The following is a 19,496-nucleotide window of genomic DNA, read 5'->3' on the forward strand; positions in this document are numbered from 1 at the left end:
GCCCCGCCCCTTCCTGTGTCCCCATGGGATCCCAGCTCAGAATCCATGCACATGAGTCCAGAGACCAGACCAGACCATGTGGGCCAGGCTCTCTTCGGCCTGGCCCCGCCCACGTCTGCGGGTTCAACTTCGGAGTTGGACACCGATTGATCGGACCACAGCAGGACGGGTTCATTATTGATAACGATCATTATCTCGTTGATATCTGGTTTTAATAACGACACGTTTACTCAGGATATCGTGTTAACTGTGTGTGTGTGTGTGTGTGTGTGTGTGTGTGTGTGATCGTTACAACATTTTTGTGATGCACTATAAACACTATTCTGACTTTTTGAAAATTCTTCTAACATTCTATATCATGCATTTTTTTGGAATCAATTAAATTGAATTCCTCCCGTGATCTATGATTTATGATGACATGTTTATGACATACCATACTATGGCTTATTTTTATGTAGTTATTTTTTTGGTGGTTGTATTTATGATGTTATGGGGTCGACCGATAACTGATGTCTGCAGTAAAAAGAAAAAAGTCTTAGTTGGAATTCGTGGCGGTAAATATGCGTGTAAAGTGGGATTAATAATCCATAATCTGCGTTAGACGTGTGCCGGAGAGAGAAGCCCGAAGTATGAAACTATAGAGTCACGACTAAAACTAAAAACCAGACTATTTTGTTGAGAAATAGTCCGATGGTGCCAAAGATAATATTATAATAAATATATGCATCCAATGAATGTGGAGCAGCCACATGTATTAAAACTTTGATGATTCACAACTAAAACGCTGCCGGTTTCTAAAACTCTAAAAATAATAAATAATAAAGTCGTACATTTATGAGAAAAAAATCCTCTTTTTTTCAAGGAGATTTTCACATTTGACATAAAACTCACATAAAAACATTGTGTGATTATAAAGTCATAAACTCCACACCTTGAGGATGGATTAATGTGAGGATCTGTCATATTATATCCTCAGATCCAATAATCCAATTTATGACATCATAATCTCAGAGGCTGTTCAAGTTTTTCCTGGTAAATTTACTGCTTAAATCAGTGAAAGTATCCAGTTTTTTTACTTGTGAAAGTACGACTTTAATCATGAAAATTCAGATGTTTTTCTCTGAATATTGCCAGGTTAGGATTTAAACGACAAACTAACCGTTAGTTCAGACTTTCTCTGAACTAAAGTCATTTATCCGTTTTAAACAAGCTGCAGGGAAATCTAAGCATCCAATTCATTTCTTTTAATTGAACAGGATGAGAACCAACATTAGTTTGCATTGGACTCATTACACACATGGAAAGTTCACACTGACAAGTGTGGTGGTGGTCAATGTCAATGTTATTATTTCTTTGCCCTGTAGGGGGAAGACAATAAAAAACAAAAAGGTTTCAGTAAAGAAGCAGAAAAACAAAACTCACCAAACAAAGTGTTTAAAAAAGGGCAAATTTATTTAAAGCACTTACATAGAAAAATATGATTGATTTGAGTCAACGATAATAAATAGAGGGCCCTGTCGGTACAACAGTACAATCAATATCCAGTTTCACGATACAGCAAAGGCACTAGCATTTACCACAATCAACGACGAGTCAAAGGAGGCGGTGTGGGGGCGGGGCTTCAGGTCACACGCACTCCTCACCAAACAGAAAAGATCGCATGAAGCGTCAACGCCAACTAAAGTTGCATCTGTGGAACTTTTACTAGAATCAGTTCTGGACTCGAGACCACAAACGCACCGAAGACGAGAGGAGACAACTGATCGGAAACATCAGCCGAGTTTCCGATGAGTCATCGGAAACATCAACCGTCAAACTTTTAAAATGTTGCATAAAGAAAATAAGCATAACGACTGAATGGAAGGCTTCTGTCACATCCACGATCTTTGTTTAATGGGAGCTGAAACCTCGAGTTTGAATATTTGCTGAAAACGTGTGAATGTGAACAACGATCGCTCTTTTCATTGGTCAATTAAAATAATACATATATATATTAAAATAATTGACTGCAGGTGAGCATCAACAAACAGAAGTGTTTTTATATTAAAAGAAAGAAATTAAGAACATTAAAATCCTACTCGGAGTTTTGTTGTAGAATACAGTTCTGTTGAAGTGAGGTTTAACGGCTGCACCCCCTTGTGGCGGTGGATATATAGCGTCCATCCAGAAACTTGATTGTATGCAGACGATGTGTTGCTGACCTTAAAATACACATTTTTCCTTGTGATGATTATTAATGCCGAGTTCGATTATTTGTGTTTTTTTGCACCAGAGAAGAGGCGGAGCTTGAAAAAAAAAAAAACTTGTCATGTATTGATTTAGCAACAAGGAAATACTGGTGACTGGTTGTTTTCTTACCCAAAAATTTAAATAAAACTCACAAATGTATGACTTTAGAATCTTAGCGAATATTCAGGCTTTTTTGTCAAAACTCTGAAAAATTGAATTTTTTGTTTAGCATTCAGTAGCGTTTCTTTTCATTTTCAGTTGGACTTTAGATAAAACAGTACATGGCACATTTATTATCCAGTGATTCAGACACATTAAAGAAGTCTTGGCACAAACAAGACGTAAAAAAAACCTCTTTCATTTCAGAGCAAACAGTTTGACTAATAAGATGTCAGCGTTGGTCCCAGTCAGTTACCATGTGTTTGTTCTTTCAGAGGGCCGGATGATTCTCACGCAACTCTTCACATGCAAGAAACAAACTGATCGACACACACACACCTGAAATGGTTCGCCCCGGGAGGTCAGACAGTAAAAATAAGTCGTCATCAAAACATTGTAATGTGTTATTCATTGGTTCTGATTTACACCGAAAAGAAAGAACCCTTAAATATGTCGGTGCGTGTGATGGAGAGTGATAAGGCTGAAATCTTTGTCCGGTCCGACTGGCCTGGTTCGGACAGGATGCGGGTCCCGTTGTGGACGGACCGGTTCATCGGTCTTCTGGGAAGAAGAAAGAACAGAAAGAAGCCCTGATTGTCAGAACAAGTTGTAAGAATATGGTTGTTATTTCCCGGCCTTAAAGCTAGTCTCGTCCACACCGACCGGCGCCCCCTTCAGTCAGGAAATCCTCCTCCGGCCGTCCGTGTCTCCTCTTGGAGAATTTAATGCACAGGAGCCCGAGACTGTCCGTTAGGGCCGTAAAGCTTTGCCGCCGTTGGCGGCGCGGTGCTGCGTCGGGACGCGTCCCAGCTCTTGGGAAGGCTGGCGGACTCGCCGGCTCTCGGCGGTTCTGGGTCTATTTTAGATGTTCCTCTGGGCGGTGAGGTACTTGAGAGCGGCCGAGCCGTACTTCCTGGACAGGTCCTGGTGGAACTCCTCCTTCAGGGTGTTCAGGCAGTTGCGGTAGCCGGAGCTGGAGCGGAACTTGGAGATGTCGAAGCTGGGTGCGTGGGGCATGTGGATCATGAAGGCGTTGGGCAGCACCATCAGGTCGTACTCCTGAGAGACGGGAAAGACCATCTGGTCGTCAGTAACAAATACTCCACCAACATTTACTCACTTTATTTCCTCCCAAACACGAAACATTTCACTCTGGGACCCTGTTTCAAAGTTTTCATTTGCAACATTCTGGTTATGGGGAGTAACTCAGTGTAGTATCTTTAAATAAGTCAAAGGGTAGTATGTCAAACAATTACTTTTATTTACACACTATACTATGACTTTTTCGTGACTAATTTGGACATACTAAACTGCTGTCTTTGAGAACTTTGATGAACCTGTTTGCTGGTCTGCTTACTCATCGTCACCTGTGCTCCATTCACAACATTCCTGGAATCCCCGTTCATCCCGGAACCCACTGACATCCAGAAACCCATACCGTCCCTGTTTCACCACAATAAATCACTGTTTGATTCAAAGCCAAGCTTGTCTGAGTCTGCATTTGGGTCTCGCTTCTTGTTAAGTTATAACAGCATGTTGAATAAAGTCTGAATATGGTATGGCAAAAGGAGTCATGAATTAATGTCATAGTATAAATATCGAAAAAAAGGTTTGTCAAAAAAATGTCACGAAAAAAATTAAAATTTTAGTTTGTTGAAAAATGTTATGCAAAAATAAAAAATTTTGTTAGTCGAAAAAATATGAAAAATGTCATGCAAAAAGTCAAATTTTAGTTTGTCAAAAAAATTTAAATGTTAGTTTGTCGAAAAATGTCATGCAAAAAGTCAAATTTTAGTTTCTCTATAAAAAAGTTTGGTCAGTGTTGGTCAGAGAGCCTTTCCTCTCGGCTGCATTCCAAAAGTAGAAGTGAAGACCCAGAAACCTCACGGTGGTCCGAGAGGAGACCAACTCTACACTCTGCACAAAGATCGGTGTGGGGGCGGCGGGAACCAAGCGTACCTGTGCGTCCAGCTCCAGGACGTGCGACACCTTGTTCCAGCCGAAGCCCACGAAGCGCTGGTCGTACTCCGGACAGTCCCGCCTCACCACCACGTACGGCTCGAAGTCCGCCTCCCACTCCACCTTGTACGGCGTCGTGGCTGTTCGCCATTTGGCATAGTTGGTAGGAGCGTGACCTTTAGGCCACACGTGGTACCTTGAGAGACCAGGGGCGAGGGACACGGTCAAAACCACAACACCACACATCACTGATGACACCGCTCAGTGAGGCGTTCAGGTACCTGAAGGTGTAGAGAGTCCCCATGTCCAGCATGGAGAGCAGCTCGGCTTTGGATTTGGGGAAGGACAGGCGGTACCGGAGCGTCTCGAAGGCCGGAACCACCAGAGCCTTCTTAGTGGTGGACATGTCCAGCTGCACCACGGACCTTCTGGAGAGGCAACAGAGCACAGGCGGGTCAACACAACAACTCATTTCAACCAAAAACAAATAAAAAATGTGTGTGTGTGTGTGTATATATATATATATATATATAAATATATATATATACACATATACAAATATATATTTGTATCTATTTATCTTTTATATATTTTTACTTTTTTTAAAGAAAAAAAAATGATGTGTATATGTTAGGCTGTAATATGTACTCCAATTTCTATTTCATTAAAAATGTGAAAAAAAAAGTATCCCACAATTCATCCTGAAAAGTAGCGTAGGACTGATGGTCACTAACCAAGCGTTATGTATCATCATGCATTGCACCGAAAGCAAGAACGACCGGAGTATAATAAAAGCTCAACTTCTATGCTGATGACTGGTTTTTTTGCTTCAATGAAATTGTTGAATGAATGAGCTGCGTCGTACCTGAGGTAATCGTAGAGGCCGTACATGGGCAGGAAGTCCACGTCCGTCAGGAAGACGTACGGCGTGTTGGCGTTCCTCAGGGCCACGTTCCTCAGCAGGTTGACGGGGTAGAACTGGCCCTCCTTGTAGACGATGTGGTAGCCCACGTTCTTGCGGTTCTTGAGGACCTCGGAGGCCTGAGCGTAGCGCAGGAACTGCTGGGCCTCGGCGTCGGACATGTAGAGGGCCAGGCTGATGGGGCCCTCCCAGTGCTTACAGATGGCCTCCAGCATCTGCAGCCTGAACACACATCATAATAAATAAAAAATATAGAGAAAAACAGCTTGATTCGTTTTCTCTTTCCTATGAGTCACGTTGATACGACGGCGTATTAGCCACTGTAGCAAAGAAAAGAGTCGAGAGTGGGGCAAGAATCCATATTATATAAAAAAGTTGCCACTTTATAAACTCGCAAATTTGCGACTTTAAAAAAAAATAAAATATGGAATATTGCCGCCTCTCTCACCTCCGTTTTCTTTTAGCACTTATACATATAAACAAGTTGCTTGGTTCCGCTAACACCGGGTGTTTGCCGTTGCTATGACAACAAGTGAAAGCTACCACTAGCATCTTAGCCCAACCGCCCCGATCAATAAACACCCATAAGATGACAGTTTGTCCTCATATGAATAAAAGCAACAATAAGCATCAACATCATCACCCTAAGGACCTTAACGAGGCGTTGTCACACGTTGGGATGATTCATTACAAACATAAACGTACATTCATGGGACGTCAGCTAGCATAGATGCTGCTTGTTAGCATCGGAATAAACTCGCACATGTGCAACCTTTTTTCTCTGAATATTGCCCCCGATTAGTTTTTTTCCTCTGATAGGCCGTCGTACATCGACGCCTGAGAAACTCAAAAACCCAAAGAACTTCTCTGAGAATGACGTGAAAAACCAAAAACAGACTCTTATATATGATGATGCACTAATCTGAAAGTCCTCAGCTACAAGGTGGTGGACCAGTTGCCATGGTAACGTGATCCAGACATAAAGCGGCGGTGGGGTACCTGTCCATGGACAGCTGGGCGACCAGCGTGACGTCGGTGTCGCCCCCGGTGGCCGTGTACTCGTACTGCAGGAAGTACAGGTGCACCCGGTGGATGGTGAGCCGCTCCCGACGGAAGTCGTAACACTGATCGTCCTCATCCAGGTCCTCCAGGGCCGCCTGCAGCTGAGGGGACCAACACAACCAGTTCAGGACTCTGAGGGGTTCAGGACTCTGAGGACATCTGTTCAAGTCTCACTTAGATTCCTGAGGTTCTTTTAGACACAAAACCATTCAGATGATGATTTCCTCTACATAGTCCTTTACCTAGTCCTCTACCTAGTCCTCGACACAGTCTGCGAGTCTCTATATCTGGAGTCTCTCACCTGGACACTCTCTGGACTGGCCTGGCTCGGGCAGCCGAACAGCTCCCGTCTCAGCAGGTTCCCGTCGTACTCCAGAAAGGTCAGGTACAGGTTCCTGAAGAACTCCACGTGTTTGTTCTTCACTCGCAGCTTCTTTGGAGAGTTCCAGTGGATCACCTGGAACCACAAGAGACCGAGGACTCAGCACATGAGGGGCGGGTCCTGTGTGGGGCGGGTCCTGTGTGGGGCGGGTCCTGTGTGGGCGGGTCCTGTGTGGGCGGCCTACCTTGAGGTCGGACACCTCGGTGTAGCACTGCTCAGAGCGGGTGTGGTCGGACAGCTGGACGTTCCAGAAGCAGGGCAGCTGGTGGACCAGGACCGGGTTCTGCTTGATGAAGGCGTTGAAGATGTCCTGCAGACACAACAGACCACTTCAACAAACGATGTCATGATGATGTCATGAACCCAGACAAGACTGTGTTTGGTTTCCTGGTGGATCTGAGACTTCAACATGTATGAAGCAGCGATAGTGGAGATTTCAGCTGTGATGGAGGAGACCTGGTTGGGGTCTACGTGGAGGAGACAAGGTTGGGGTCTACATGGAGGAAACCTGGTTGGGGTCTACTTGGACGGAAGCCCCGCCTCCTCTCTGGTGCTAAGCCTGACTCCTCTCTGAGGTGTCCAGTGCGACTGACACGAATAAAATTGTCTTCAGGACATCACGACAACTGACCAATCACACGGAGACTATGAAGCGACCCTGACCTGATCGGCCAGCGACGTACTGAGCATGCTCATCAGCTCCCGTTCGGCCGTCAGACGCCACATCTGCTCCCATCCGACCCGCCGCAGTCGCTCCAGGTACAGCAGGATGACGCCTGCAGGGACAGGAATCACCTTTACATTCTTTTATGTCTGATACCGGCCGTTGGTGAAGGAAAAAAGGGGGTGGAGCCTACACTCTCATTACCTGTGTTGAAGCCCCGCCCCAACGCGGGCCACGGTCTGTGGTTCTTCCACAGGTTCCCCAGGTACCAGTCACTCTGGTTCTCCACCAGACCGATCACCTGCTTATCTGCAAACAACCACAAGAGGGAGGCAGACTCACGGTCAGCTTCACAACAAAACAAACTATATATATATATATAAAATGTGAAAAATGAGAACTGGTCTGACCTGTGAACTTCCTGAAGATGCCCCAGAGCTCGGCGATGTCGGTGGCGAAGGTGATGTCCGTATCCAGGACGATGACCTTGGACAGGTCGGAGGGCAGCGCTTTGGTCAGCGTCAGCTTCATCAAGCCGTAAATACCTGAGTAGTGTTTGTTGGGGATCCACGACACCTCGGACTGAAACCAGAAGAAACCAGACGTTAGGATCGCTCCCTCCTCCGGCGGCGGCGATGTGCGAGTGGCGTTCGGTGGGCGGCGAACACAAAGACACATTCAGCACATTCTGGCGACGGCTCAATGTGTTTTTTTTTCCTTGAATTTGCAAATAGTGTCTTTTAATTAATTCTCTTGATTCAGAGTAATTGGATGTGCATAAGTGCATCATCTGCAAATATAATCAGCTTAGGAGTCTCGTCGGCTTCTCTCCGCTTAAATGCGAGGTAATGAAAAGCGGCGAGGGGGGGCGGCGGGCCGGCGCCACAAAGGACTCATTGTTGGGGCGGCGAGGAGAGGAGGGAGGAGAACGTGATGATGTGGAGGTCTGGAGTCCTGCATCCAGAGTGATCACACGTCCAGCGCCGCCAGAAAGCAACCCAGCCGGGTTGGTGCTTCCAGGCTCACTTGACCTCGGAGGGAGTTGCTCAACTCGAGTAGGGATCGTTGCCGTGGAGAGACAACCCTGTAATCACTGTGGCGACGGAAACGTCCGGGATCAGGTATTTGTGCTCCCCAGATGATGATCCCTTTGGATCGGCGATTAAAGGGATCATCCAACAGGGTTTTTCCTGCACCAATATAATGTAAGAGTTCATTCCAGTTACATACTATCAAAAATATAAATACATTAATAAAAAACAAAAGATATGCTTCTGCAAATGTTAGTATTGAAGTATTACATATACTTTAAACATCTTGCCTTTTCAAAGTGACGAAAGTGGAGCTGATACACCCAAAGATTCAAATTAACAGACAACTCCGTGGTAGAGACCTGTCAATCAGCAGGTAAGCCCCGCCCCCTAAAGCATCCCCTGCTTTCTGGTCTGGTGGACTCTAAAGGGACCATAATGCTGACTCCACACAGATATCAGTGGATATTAATGGTTAACTACGGATACTGCTGCTGGGTCTGGACTCCGGGACCACCCTCGTTGAACGGAGCTCGTCAGTCTAACACCGCCCCCCGTCACACCTGAAGCATCATCCCGTTAACGGCCGCCGTGACGGAACGAGCTGTAATCTCTTTCAGCATTGGTGATGCGAGTGAAGCTCCTCGTATTGATTCTCGCCCTCTTTGATGCCGAAGCTCTTCTTTGGAAAGAACATCCGACTCGTCTCCTTTGATGTGGTAACCGCGACCTTGACTCACCTTGTCCCGACAGCGAGCGGGGGGACGAGCAGAGGTGCGTTCAGGTACCCCGAGGACGAGCAGAGGTGCGTTCAGGTACCTCGAGGACGAGCAGAGGTGCGTTCAGGTACCCCGAGGACGAGCAGAGGTGCGTTCAGGTACCTCGAGGACGAGCAGAGGTGCGTTCAGGTACCCCGAGGACGAGCAGAGGTGCGTTCACGTACCTTGAGTTGGTCGGCGTCGTAGAAGCTGACTTGCACCGACGGGACCATCCAGGACTGAAACAGGGAGCTCAGGATCCGGTGGGCTACGGTGTCGGTGATGAAATGGAAGTGGAGGGGGTTCCTCCTGAGGGTAGAGGAAAGGAGGCGTCAAGGGGGTCATGGTCTTTCAGAATAAAATCTCATGTGATTAGCAGTTAGATTTAGGCTGGTCTGGTCTAAAAGTGTCCACATTTCCCTGCACCTAAAACCACCTTAACCAGATCAATAAACCACCTTAACCAGATCAATAAACCACCTATACCAGATCAATAATTTAAATTTACAAAACAAAAATATTGAATATTATTTGAAAATGTTACGTTGTATTAAGTCATAATTCTATGGAGTTTAAAAATCAGAGTTTAAAAGTGTGTATTTATTCAGATGTGAGTCACTAACCCTAACAGAAACAAACACTTTCATGTTCGACAGGAAGTTCAAAGGTCGGACGGACCGGAGGACTCACCTGTGAAAGAGGACGGATTTGACCAGCGTGACCACGTCTCTGCTGGCGTTGTGACCCGCACACACGCACGCCACATGGAGGAGCTGCAGACAGGTCAGAGACAGACAGGTCAGAGACAGACAGGTCAGAGAAAGACCGGCCAGAGACAGACAGACAGACAGGTCAGAGACTCGTCTCTCTGATGTGGACTTTGACTTTCAGACTCTTTGAAAAGTCGGAGCTCAAAGGCTGAAACACATCAAAGAGACGGAGCCGCCCGCTGTCTCTCATATCAGTGTGTGTGTGTGTGTTCATCTTCATTGTTTTAATGTAATCACGATGGTAGAACATGAGGACTCATTAAAGCAGTATTAAACAGATATACAGATACAACTTCTGGGGACCACGAATACCGGGTTACATCTGAGTATTTCTACAGTATTTATGTGCTGACCTCACACTTGTGGACGGGGGGCGAGCGAGGACACTCCGTGTGGTTGCTCTTCTCCTCGGCCGTGTTGTCCCCGTCCTCGGGCCCCGTGTCTGCTGAGGCTCCCCACTGCTGGTTGCCATAGTTACCGTCTGGCGGCTGCTGGCCGGCGGCGCCTTGCGATTGGCTGAGCTGCAGCCGGATCTGACGGTTCTCTTCCTCCACCTCACGGACCCGCGACTCCAGGACGGAGCGCTCCAGGACCTGGACCTGGGCCGCCGGCGTGTCTGCCAGACAGGGAGGCAGGAGGAGGGAGCGTCCATCTGTGGACAGAGACGGGGGGGGGGGAGTCATGTTTTGTTAGGTCTGTCTGCAAGACCACAAGATAACTACTGTTAAAACGCTGGTTTTCTGAATGGAGTCTGGTTGATGGGTGCTAGGCTACGCTAACATTGTAGCTGCTCCATCAACACTCCATATAAGGTCATCTAGACATAAATACAGCAGAGACCTTGTTGTTTGGACCACAGACAGTCTCTGGTTCCTCCACATAGTCTGGTCTGGTCTCTGGACTAATGTGAGCTACTATCTAGACCTCTGGGGGACCACAGACAGTCTCTGGTTCCTCCACATAGTCTGGTCTGGTCTCTGGACTAATGTGGTCTACTATCTAGACCTCTGGGGGACCACAGACAGTCTCTGGTTCCTCCACATAGTCTGGTCTCTGGACTAATGTGGTCTACTATCTAGACCTCTGGGGGATCACAGACAGTCTCTGGTTCCTCCACATAGTCTGGTCTGGTCTCTGGACTGGTAGAAGCTCTTCCAGGAAACGGCTCTGTAAAGAAATCCTTGGAGCTGTGATCCCAACAAAAGTGCTGACTCGTGGCCTTGGCGGCTCTCCGGATGTCCCAATGAAACACAGACCTGAACAGAGAACCAGCCTCCCCCTTGTTTAAAAATTAACGTTAATAGTCGGATGGAAGACGGATGGAGCCGAGTCGCCTGAAACCCATCTGATAATTGATGGTTTCTGTTCTAGCTGGTTGGATTCCTGCGACTCTGTCCGATCCAGACCACAGCAGCAGGCTCTTATTATCACTGAGCGGGAGGCTTGGTTTAAACATTTCCAAACCGGTCTGATAGGAAGCCGCAGGCTGTGTGACATACTCAACGAGCGTTGGAATTCCGATTAGCCCGTGACTTCAAAACAACTGTGAAAGGTGAACTTTTGCTCGTCTTACATATTTACACGACTCTTCAAAATGGGAAGTTGCTGCATCATACGTGTTGGCCTCGTACGAGCAACTATCGGCTTGTTATCTGCTTCGGATCTACGTTCTTAGCTCGTTAAATGCTAAATAGGCGTCGCATTGCAACGTGTCTTCAAAACGTCAATACAAACAAACAAGGTCCCCTCCCACCCCGACTGAAATGTGATCTCTGTCTTCTGGCTTTGGCGACTCAGACACTCGCCAAGCTGTTTATGAATCAATATATATATTTTTTAATCACTTCCGTCATTATTGCTGCGTGTTACTAATGAAAGACACGTTGGATTTAGTGCCGTGACGCCATCGGCACACGTCGCTGATGTTTTTCATTTTCCAGAATGTGTCATAAGGACAAATGTTGGTTCAACCGGTTTAGCCCCATACAACAAACCGGACCGGTGAAACTCGATATTGGCCCTAATCAGCGGTGGACTTTTTAAACTCCCGCCTGCATGAACACTACGTGGTGAGGTCCCTCAGACCCTCAGACCGGCCTGAGTCCCTCTAACATGTACTCACTGTCCAGGTTCCCAGCCAGCAGGTAGAGCCAGGTGAGCAGGACGACGGCCGTCAGCGACGCCACCAGCAGCTTGAGGCGCCCGCGACACAGCAGGTTCATGATGGGACGGCGGCGTTGGGGGAGGAGGGTCGGGGGGAGGAGGGTTCAGGTGGGGCTCAGTCCCTCGTCAGGTTCCTGCAGCATCCTTTCATCTGGAGAGACAAAATAAATCTCTGAGCAAACAATGCGTTCCACGTATCGAGTCCTAAAAGTCGTTCTGAGACACTTCTCTATGTTCCAGAGCAGCTGGTCCTGCATCAGGTCTGAGACGGACTTTTAGACTCAAAGAAACAGAATCAATCTCTTCAGTATCTGTGGAGACGACACCAAGCATTTGTGTGTCAGACGGGAAGTGAAGTCAATGCTTAAGTGCCTTAAACTGTCATTGTCCCTGCTGGCCACCAGGGGGCGACTCCTCTCTGGTTGTATAGAAGTCTATGAGAAAATGGTCCTACTTCTCTCTGCTGGCCACCAGGGGGCGACTCCTCTCTGGTTGTATAGAAGTCTATGAGAAAATGGTCCTACTTCTCTCTGCTGGCCACCAGGGGGCGACTCCTCTCTGGTATATAGAAGTCTATGAGAAAATGGTCCTACTTCTCTCTTGATGTATTATCTCAGTAAACATTGTAAACATGAGTTTATGGTCTCAATCTCTAGTTTCAAGTCTTCTTCAATCCAGCATGATGTTCATTTAGTACATTATGGTCCATTTAGAGTCCACCAGACCAGAAAGCAGGGGATGCTTTAGGGGGCGGGGCTTACCTGCTGATTGAGTGAGTTTCCATCCAATGAGAGAGCAGATCGAGTCAACAAGCATCACAAATAAATCGGAAAGCCTTTTTTTTAAGCCGTCCTGTCGTCGGTGCGTCTGCCGGAGCCGCCCCCCCTCTGTGAGCCGAGCCCTGTTAGAGGGAGGTCTGCCTTTGTTTCGCCATGTGATTCATTAATCCCACTTTAATTAGACAGAAGTCTGAAGGAAACGAGGCCGACAGCAACAGCAGAGCTTACAGCTGTGAGACGGGAACTTAAAATCCGAACCGACGTCGGCGCCTTTCATCAGCGTCTGTCGGCTTCGTGGATAAAAACGAGACGGAACTGAACATAGAGATAATGAGGGAGTCACCAAACTGTTAATGAAATAGGAAAAAAGAAGAACATATTTGTTCACTCTTTAGATCAGATTGTCCTGTTGAGGCTTTTTTTTCCCCTATTTGAGATTCAAAGATTGTTCTTGGTCTTGGAAACACCAATCTCAACCCGTTTCGCTGTTACATGGGGTGCCTCAGGGCTCCGTCCTTGGCCCCCTTCTATTCTCACTATAAAGACTTCCCTTGGGTCAGATAATGACACACTTTGGTGTATCCGATCGTTATGCAGACAACGAGACCAGTCACCCCCTGGTGGCCAGCAGGGAGGATGACAGTTTGAGCTCCTTCAGCGTTGACTTCATCTTTCTGTCTGAACCGGCGGTTTGTGTTTTCGGAGACAAACAGCAACATTTAACGGGCTGATGATGTTGCCTGAGTGCATTGCTGCCACGGAGAGGAAGATCACTCTGAATGTAATGATGCTGTAATGCCGCCCTGAGGACCAACGTTACACTTTCATCCTTCTGCTGCTGCTCATCTAAGAATAGTGAAGCTTTCAGGGTCTTATGAGCATTTCAGCTGCTGGCGGAGCGGTGAGGCTTTTAGTCTGCATTTTAGTTTAACATAATTTCTTTCTCCCTTCTCTAAAACGTCCGTGATTGTGGCCCTGTTGTTGTTGCTGCATTGAAATTGCCAAAATTCCCCGAAACAGATTTCTTCTTGTAAAACTTTTGAATGCTGGTGGAAACGTTGGACCTGGAAATTGACTGCTGTCCATTTGGCAGTTGAAGGTAACAATCTGAGAATATGTAATCATCCGTCATCATGTTCCCAGCAGCTCTGGAGCTCAACGCGGAAACATTTCACAGAAACAGTCTCCGCTCTTAAAGGGACAGTAGCAGGAGTAGTGTTTAACTTCCTGTTCATGATGGCCCCCTTTCCTTTAGCATATGCTTAACATACCTAGTGCTGATGCTTAACGCTAGCATGCTGGCTATGGTTAGTGCTGGAAAAGGTCTGTTATGGTGATAACGGTTTAAAGCAGGATATGAGTGTGCTAGCGGTTAGCAATTAGCATATATGCGTTTCACAGGCTAACTGAAAGGGGCAGGGCTACTCTTCACCAATACTGGTCTCTACAGGCTGCAGAGGTGGATAAACTACAACAGGTCTTAATTTCACTTAAAGGGTCATCAGTCACATGATGGCGTTTGATCTTCATGAAAACAACGTTTTAATGGAGATTAGACCTTTCAACTTTTTACTCCTTTCAAGACAAACTGACAAAAACATTCACACAACCAAATGTAGTTTCTAGTTAAAGACGGGACGCAAAGTAGAAGAGATACAGGGTTCCTCCACCTTTTCCAAAGCCATACTCAAGCACTTTCCAAGCACTTCCAGGTGCATCTCCATGCTTTTCCAGCCCCTTCCAGCTGTGGTAAACTCCATATCAATTGTATCAATCCAATGGTCAGTATTCAGTCTACTTATTATGTCACTTGTTGATCACATTAAATGAGATGTTATTGTCCTCTAAACAACCAACATGATGTTTGGAGACAGCTTTTTACAGAAGGACCACAAATTCCACTAACAGATCCACAGAAATATAATCACCAACTATTTCCATCATCTGTTCATCATCAAAAGGCATTTTTCATAAAGAAATGTCAGAAAATGCTGTTTTCAGTCCCTCAAATATGGAGATCTTCTTTTCTCTGTTCTATCATAGATGTCATCACAACCAACACACACCTTTATTCTAAATCCAAGCACTTTTCAAACCTTGAAAACACCACACTAAAACTCAAGGGTTTTCAAGGTTTTCCAGCACCAGTACTCTGGAGATTCCAAACACAGATGATCTGTAGACGTGGATCGAACCGTGTGAGAAACACTCACCTCAACGTGGAGATGATGTATGAGTTAATTAGCGGGTTGACGTATGCGGCGTACGTCGTTACGGCAACCAAAAGGTGCTGAGACGGGAGGAAACGTGAGGAGGGAGTGGAGAGACGGCGGAGGAAGAGGAGGAGGAGAAAGAAAAGCAGGAGGAAGAAGGAGAAAGGGGAGGAGAGCAGGTGGGTGGAGGAGGTCGGGTGGAGTCGTGGGAGGTGGAGGTCGTAAAGCCGGCGAGGGTATAAAACTGAGGGACAGCGCCACTAAAGACGACTTTATAGGCAGCTTTTGTTGATCCGGCACAAAACGCTTCCACTTCTGGGCTCTAATCGTAGCTGTAAAAACCGGAGGAGGAGATGTGTGTGGGGGCTCGCAGCCTCTTCGGTCAACCGATCAGAGCTGAGAACAACACTGGAGGGGTGGCGGATAAACGAATAACTCTGCAATAGCTGCAAATGAAAGGATAACACGCTAAAAGTGACAGCGGCCTTCAGATCCGAAAACCTCTACTGCACAAAAGAGCAGGAACGACTTTAGAGGCGACTGCCCAAAGCCGTTAGGGCTCATCGCCATGGAAACGTGGCCGTCTATCCAGCAGGATACTCCACGGTTGTAACTCTCTACCACACACACACAGCGGGACAGTTCCACCGCATACCAACGTACTGACGTGAACTTTCCGAACTCGAGGGAGTCTTTAAGATGCGACGGCCGCGTCTCGACTGCTTGGAGACATTCAATCATAAAAATTGGATCGGAACACAGCTAGCGCATGAACTAAAAACAAAGAGGGAGTAACGTTTCAGCACACGCTTCAAGTGGACACGATATAAGCACTAGCTTCGTATCGCGATTGGGGATGGGACAATGTAGCATTTCATTACGGAAATATAATCCTTTTTTTTTTTTTTTACTTAAAAAAAAAACTGTTAATAATAAATACAAAAATTTGATTGTGATTCCAGGATTTTGACGCTTATCGGGAAAATATTGTGCGATAAGCTGACCGTTTCCCTGATTCCGGCGGTCGAACCGGCAGGGAGTCCCGGTCCGGACCACGCCGGTCGGAAACGTATGATAATGCAAGTAAGAGCTAAAAGCAGATCCGTCACCGTGACGACACTAGAGTGCGATCTGCGATGACAACGATCGGCTGTGAACAAACCGTCCCGACGTGTTTGAGGCGCCGCCGGTAGCCTAAAGATGGCCGCCACCCGGACCCGTCCTGCTACGGTGACATGATGGATGCATGTGCTACAAGTTACCATGGCAACACAGCAGCAGGTATTAGAAGTATTGTGTCATTCAACTCAGAACCAGCAGTGGAACGTCCGGCAGCGTTTCTTTTCCACTTCCTGTGGTCGGTATGTTGGCCGGCGTCCCTCCCGTGATTTTCATTGCATTTCTTCAGGTCATGACGGCGCTTGACTTAATCTGCCGCTCCGCGAGGTCGCGTGCGTCTTTGTGATTTACGGGACTAAGCCGAGGTGGGATTAGTGGCTTTGTAACCGGGGGCGACCTTTTATTTCATTTCCCAGCAGCCACCACAGACGGGCGGCAGGAATCCACCATGATGAGCCGCCCCGCCCCCTCTAAAAAATAATAATAATGCAAAAATATATCGATAAGTTTTAATATTACAATAAATATCTCTCTAAAAAATAAAACAAATATAAATACATTTTATAGCATTATAATCAATCTTTCTAAAAAATAAAGCAAATACTTTTGAATATTATAATAAATATAAACTATAGATATTGTATGTATATATACATACACTATATTGCCAAAAGTATTCACTCGTCCATCCATATAATATAAATCAGGTGTTCAATCACTTCCATGGCCACAGGTGTATAAAAGCAGCACCTCGGCATGCAGACTGTTTCTACAAACGTGAAAGAATGGGTCGCTCTCCGGCGTGGTACTGTGATAGGAGATTATATATATATATATATATATATATATATATATATATATATATATATATAACACAACACCAGACTTTGTTTACCTCATCGCTGTCGGACAAAGCGGCCGCGTCTCCGTGGAAACCAGCGTGGAAAACACGATCGTAACAAACGTGTTAACAAACATCTCATGGAAGTCGGCTCGAGAGACGAAGACGGAGCTTTGATGAAAGACAGAAAGCTGCTTCCTGCTTCTCCGGCCTCACCTTCACCTACCTGGAGGTTTCCTCCTCTTCCTCTCCAGGGAACATGCGGCTACAAGTCAAGTTCAGCTGAGAGTCCTCCTCCTCCTGCTCCTCCCTCCTCCTCCTGATAATAAACTCCAGAGCTCTTCTCTTTCCCTCGGCAGACTTTTGTCCCAATTCTTCAACCTCCTTCGCTGCTTCATGCTCTCCTTCCTCCCACTGCTCCTCCTCCTCCTCTTCATGCACAAACACGCCGTAAATCGCCTCCACCTCTGAGCTCTGATTTCAGCCCCCCTCCTCCTCCTTCTCGCTGGAACAAGTTCAGCTCAGACGGGAGGAGAAAAGGAGGGAAGAGGAGTAAAGGTGTCACCTTACATGGTGTCAGTAATAATAGAGGATCTTTGTCTTCTAGTCAAAGAAACAATCTGTGGAATGTGACCAATGAGGAGATCACCTGCAGACTGAGACCAGGTCCACGAGGTCCACGAGGCCCGGGACCAGGTCCACGAGGCCCGGGACCAGGTCCACAAGGACTGGGACCAGGTCCACGAGGCCCGGGACCAGGTCACGGAGACAGAGTGTCCACCATGTGACGGTGTGGATTTCATGATTGGTTGTTGGCTCACGTCTTCGATTAAACCAGCAGCAGGAAACTTCCCACCACCACGCGTGTTAATCTAGTTCAGCAGGTCGCAGTAACATTACTAACACGTCTAAATACTCGATAATACTGTTGATAGATGGTCATGTGACCTGTTGGCCTTGCCGTGCAGCTGCCGTCCTCGGCTATTCCTGGAGAACCCTCGTCCTGACTGAGGAACGTTCAGACACAACTGGAGTCAACACGCTGCTCCAACGATCCAGAACACGTTCTCCAACCGACCGGCTATATATAGATAGAGATATATGTGAACGTCACGGTGACGCCGGCAACAATCAGTAACAACTTTAGAGATAGCAATATAACATGACAACCAGCAACATCCCTCCAACATGACAACCATGGTGCTTTCAGAATAAAAGCATGCTATAAACGTGAAAATAAAAGCGGTGAATTCTTCTTTCAGGACGTTGAGTTGCATTCAGCGGAGGATCTCAGTGTAAACATGGCCGCCCTCCGGCGCCGTCGCCCACACGGCGGTATAAATAACACGGCAGACACACGGGAGTATAGCGTCCGACGTGACCTCCCTCCAGAACCCTGCAGGGTCTCAGCAACTTCTTCAGAGACTTCACAAAGACAACGTTGGTTTTGTTGCCTGAATACGTACAAACATTCTGTTCGTTCACATCCAGTCTACCTCCCAGTCCACCACCCAGTTCACCCCCCAGACCACCGCCCAGTCCACCACCCAGACCCACATCCAGTCCACCACCCAGTCTACCGCCCAGTCCACCGCCCAGTCCACCACCCAGACCCACATCCAGTCCACCACCCAGACCCACATCCAGTCCACCGCCCAGTCCACCACCCAGTCCACCCCCCAGACCACCACCCAGTCCACCGCCCAGTCCACCACCCAGACCACCGCCCAGTCCACCACCCACACCACCATCCACCAGGGTCTGGTTTGTAATCACATGACTGTCTCCAGGAATCCCGTCCAATCACAAAGAGCTGAGAGGAGATTCAGGAAAACTGCTTCAGGATCAGATTTAGAGATAGTGGGTCGAGTTTAATGTCAGAGAGAGAGAGAGAGAGAGAGAGAGAGAGAGAGAGAGAGAGAGAGAGAGAGAGAGAGAGAGAGGAGAGGGAGGGAGAGAGAGAGAGGGAGGGAGGGGGGGAGGGAGAGAGAGAGAGAGGGGGGGGGGGAGGGAGAGAGAGAGAGGTAGGTGGAGGTGAATGATTGATCAGCGGCTCCCTCTCTCCGGCGTGTGCCGATCAGAGATTCAGCGAGGAGAAGGACGGCTGCCACCATTAATAAAAGCCTGGACCAATCACACGCCACCTCTCATCACCTCCTCAGGCAGGCTTCAGGGGGAGGGGCCTCATTCTCTAGTCTATGAAAAGGAGGGCAGCAAGGAATCATGGGAGGGGGGGGTGGTAAGATCCACGTGGATACTGGTTCACCACCGCTGGAGGAATGGTGATCAGTAAAAAGTGCTGAGTCATGCTTTGTTAGGTCTGTCTGCAAGACCACAAGATAACTACTGTTAAAACGCTGGTTTTCTGAATGGAGTCTGGTTGATGGTGCTAGGCTACGCTAACACGGTAGCTGCTCCATCAACACTCCATATAAGGTAATATAG

At 47.2% G+C, this 19,496-nt stretch overlaps 1 protein-coding gene across 1 annotated transcript in view; it reads right to left on the reverse strand.

Annotated features, from left to right (window-relative positions):
* Window positions 1–1,430: 1,430 nt before the first annotated feature.
* Window positions 1,431–19,496, reverse strand: part of large2 (LARGE xylosyl- and glucuronyltransferase 2) — a 20,341-nt gene continuing 2,275 nt past the window's right edge. The window contains 14 exon segments of the mRNA XM_084017671.1: window positions 1,431–3,447; window positions 4,348–4,542; window positions 4,544–4,775; window positions 5,213–5,491; window positions 6,269–6,432; window positions 6,633–6,788; window positions 6,898–7,023; window positions 7,377–7,489; window positions 7,582–7,686; window positions 7,788–7,959; window positions 9,352–9,475; window positions 9,857–9,939; window positions 10,290–10,588; window positions 12,059–12,250. Coding sequence (XP_083873797.1) covers window positions 3,250–3,447; window positions 4,348–4,542; window positions 4,544–4,775; window positions 5,213–5,491; window positions 6,269–6,432; window positions 6,633–6,788; window positions 6,898–7,023; window positions 7,377–7,489; window positions 7,582–7,686; window positions 7,788–7,959; window positions 9,352–9,475; window positions 9,857–9,939; window positions 10,290–10,588; window positions 12,059–12,158 — 2,346 coding nt within the window. The 5' untranslated portion in view covers window positions 12,159–12,250 and the 3' untranslated portion in view covers window positions 1,431–3,249.

This window comes from Eutrigla gurnardus (assembly GCF_963514095.1).
Source record: "Eutrigla gurnardus genome assembly, chromosome: 1".
NCBI classification, from domain to species: Eukaryota; Metazoa; Chordata; class Actinopteri; order Perciformes; family Triglidae; genus Eutrigla; species Eutrigla gurnardus.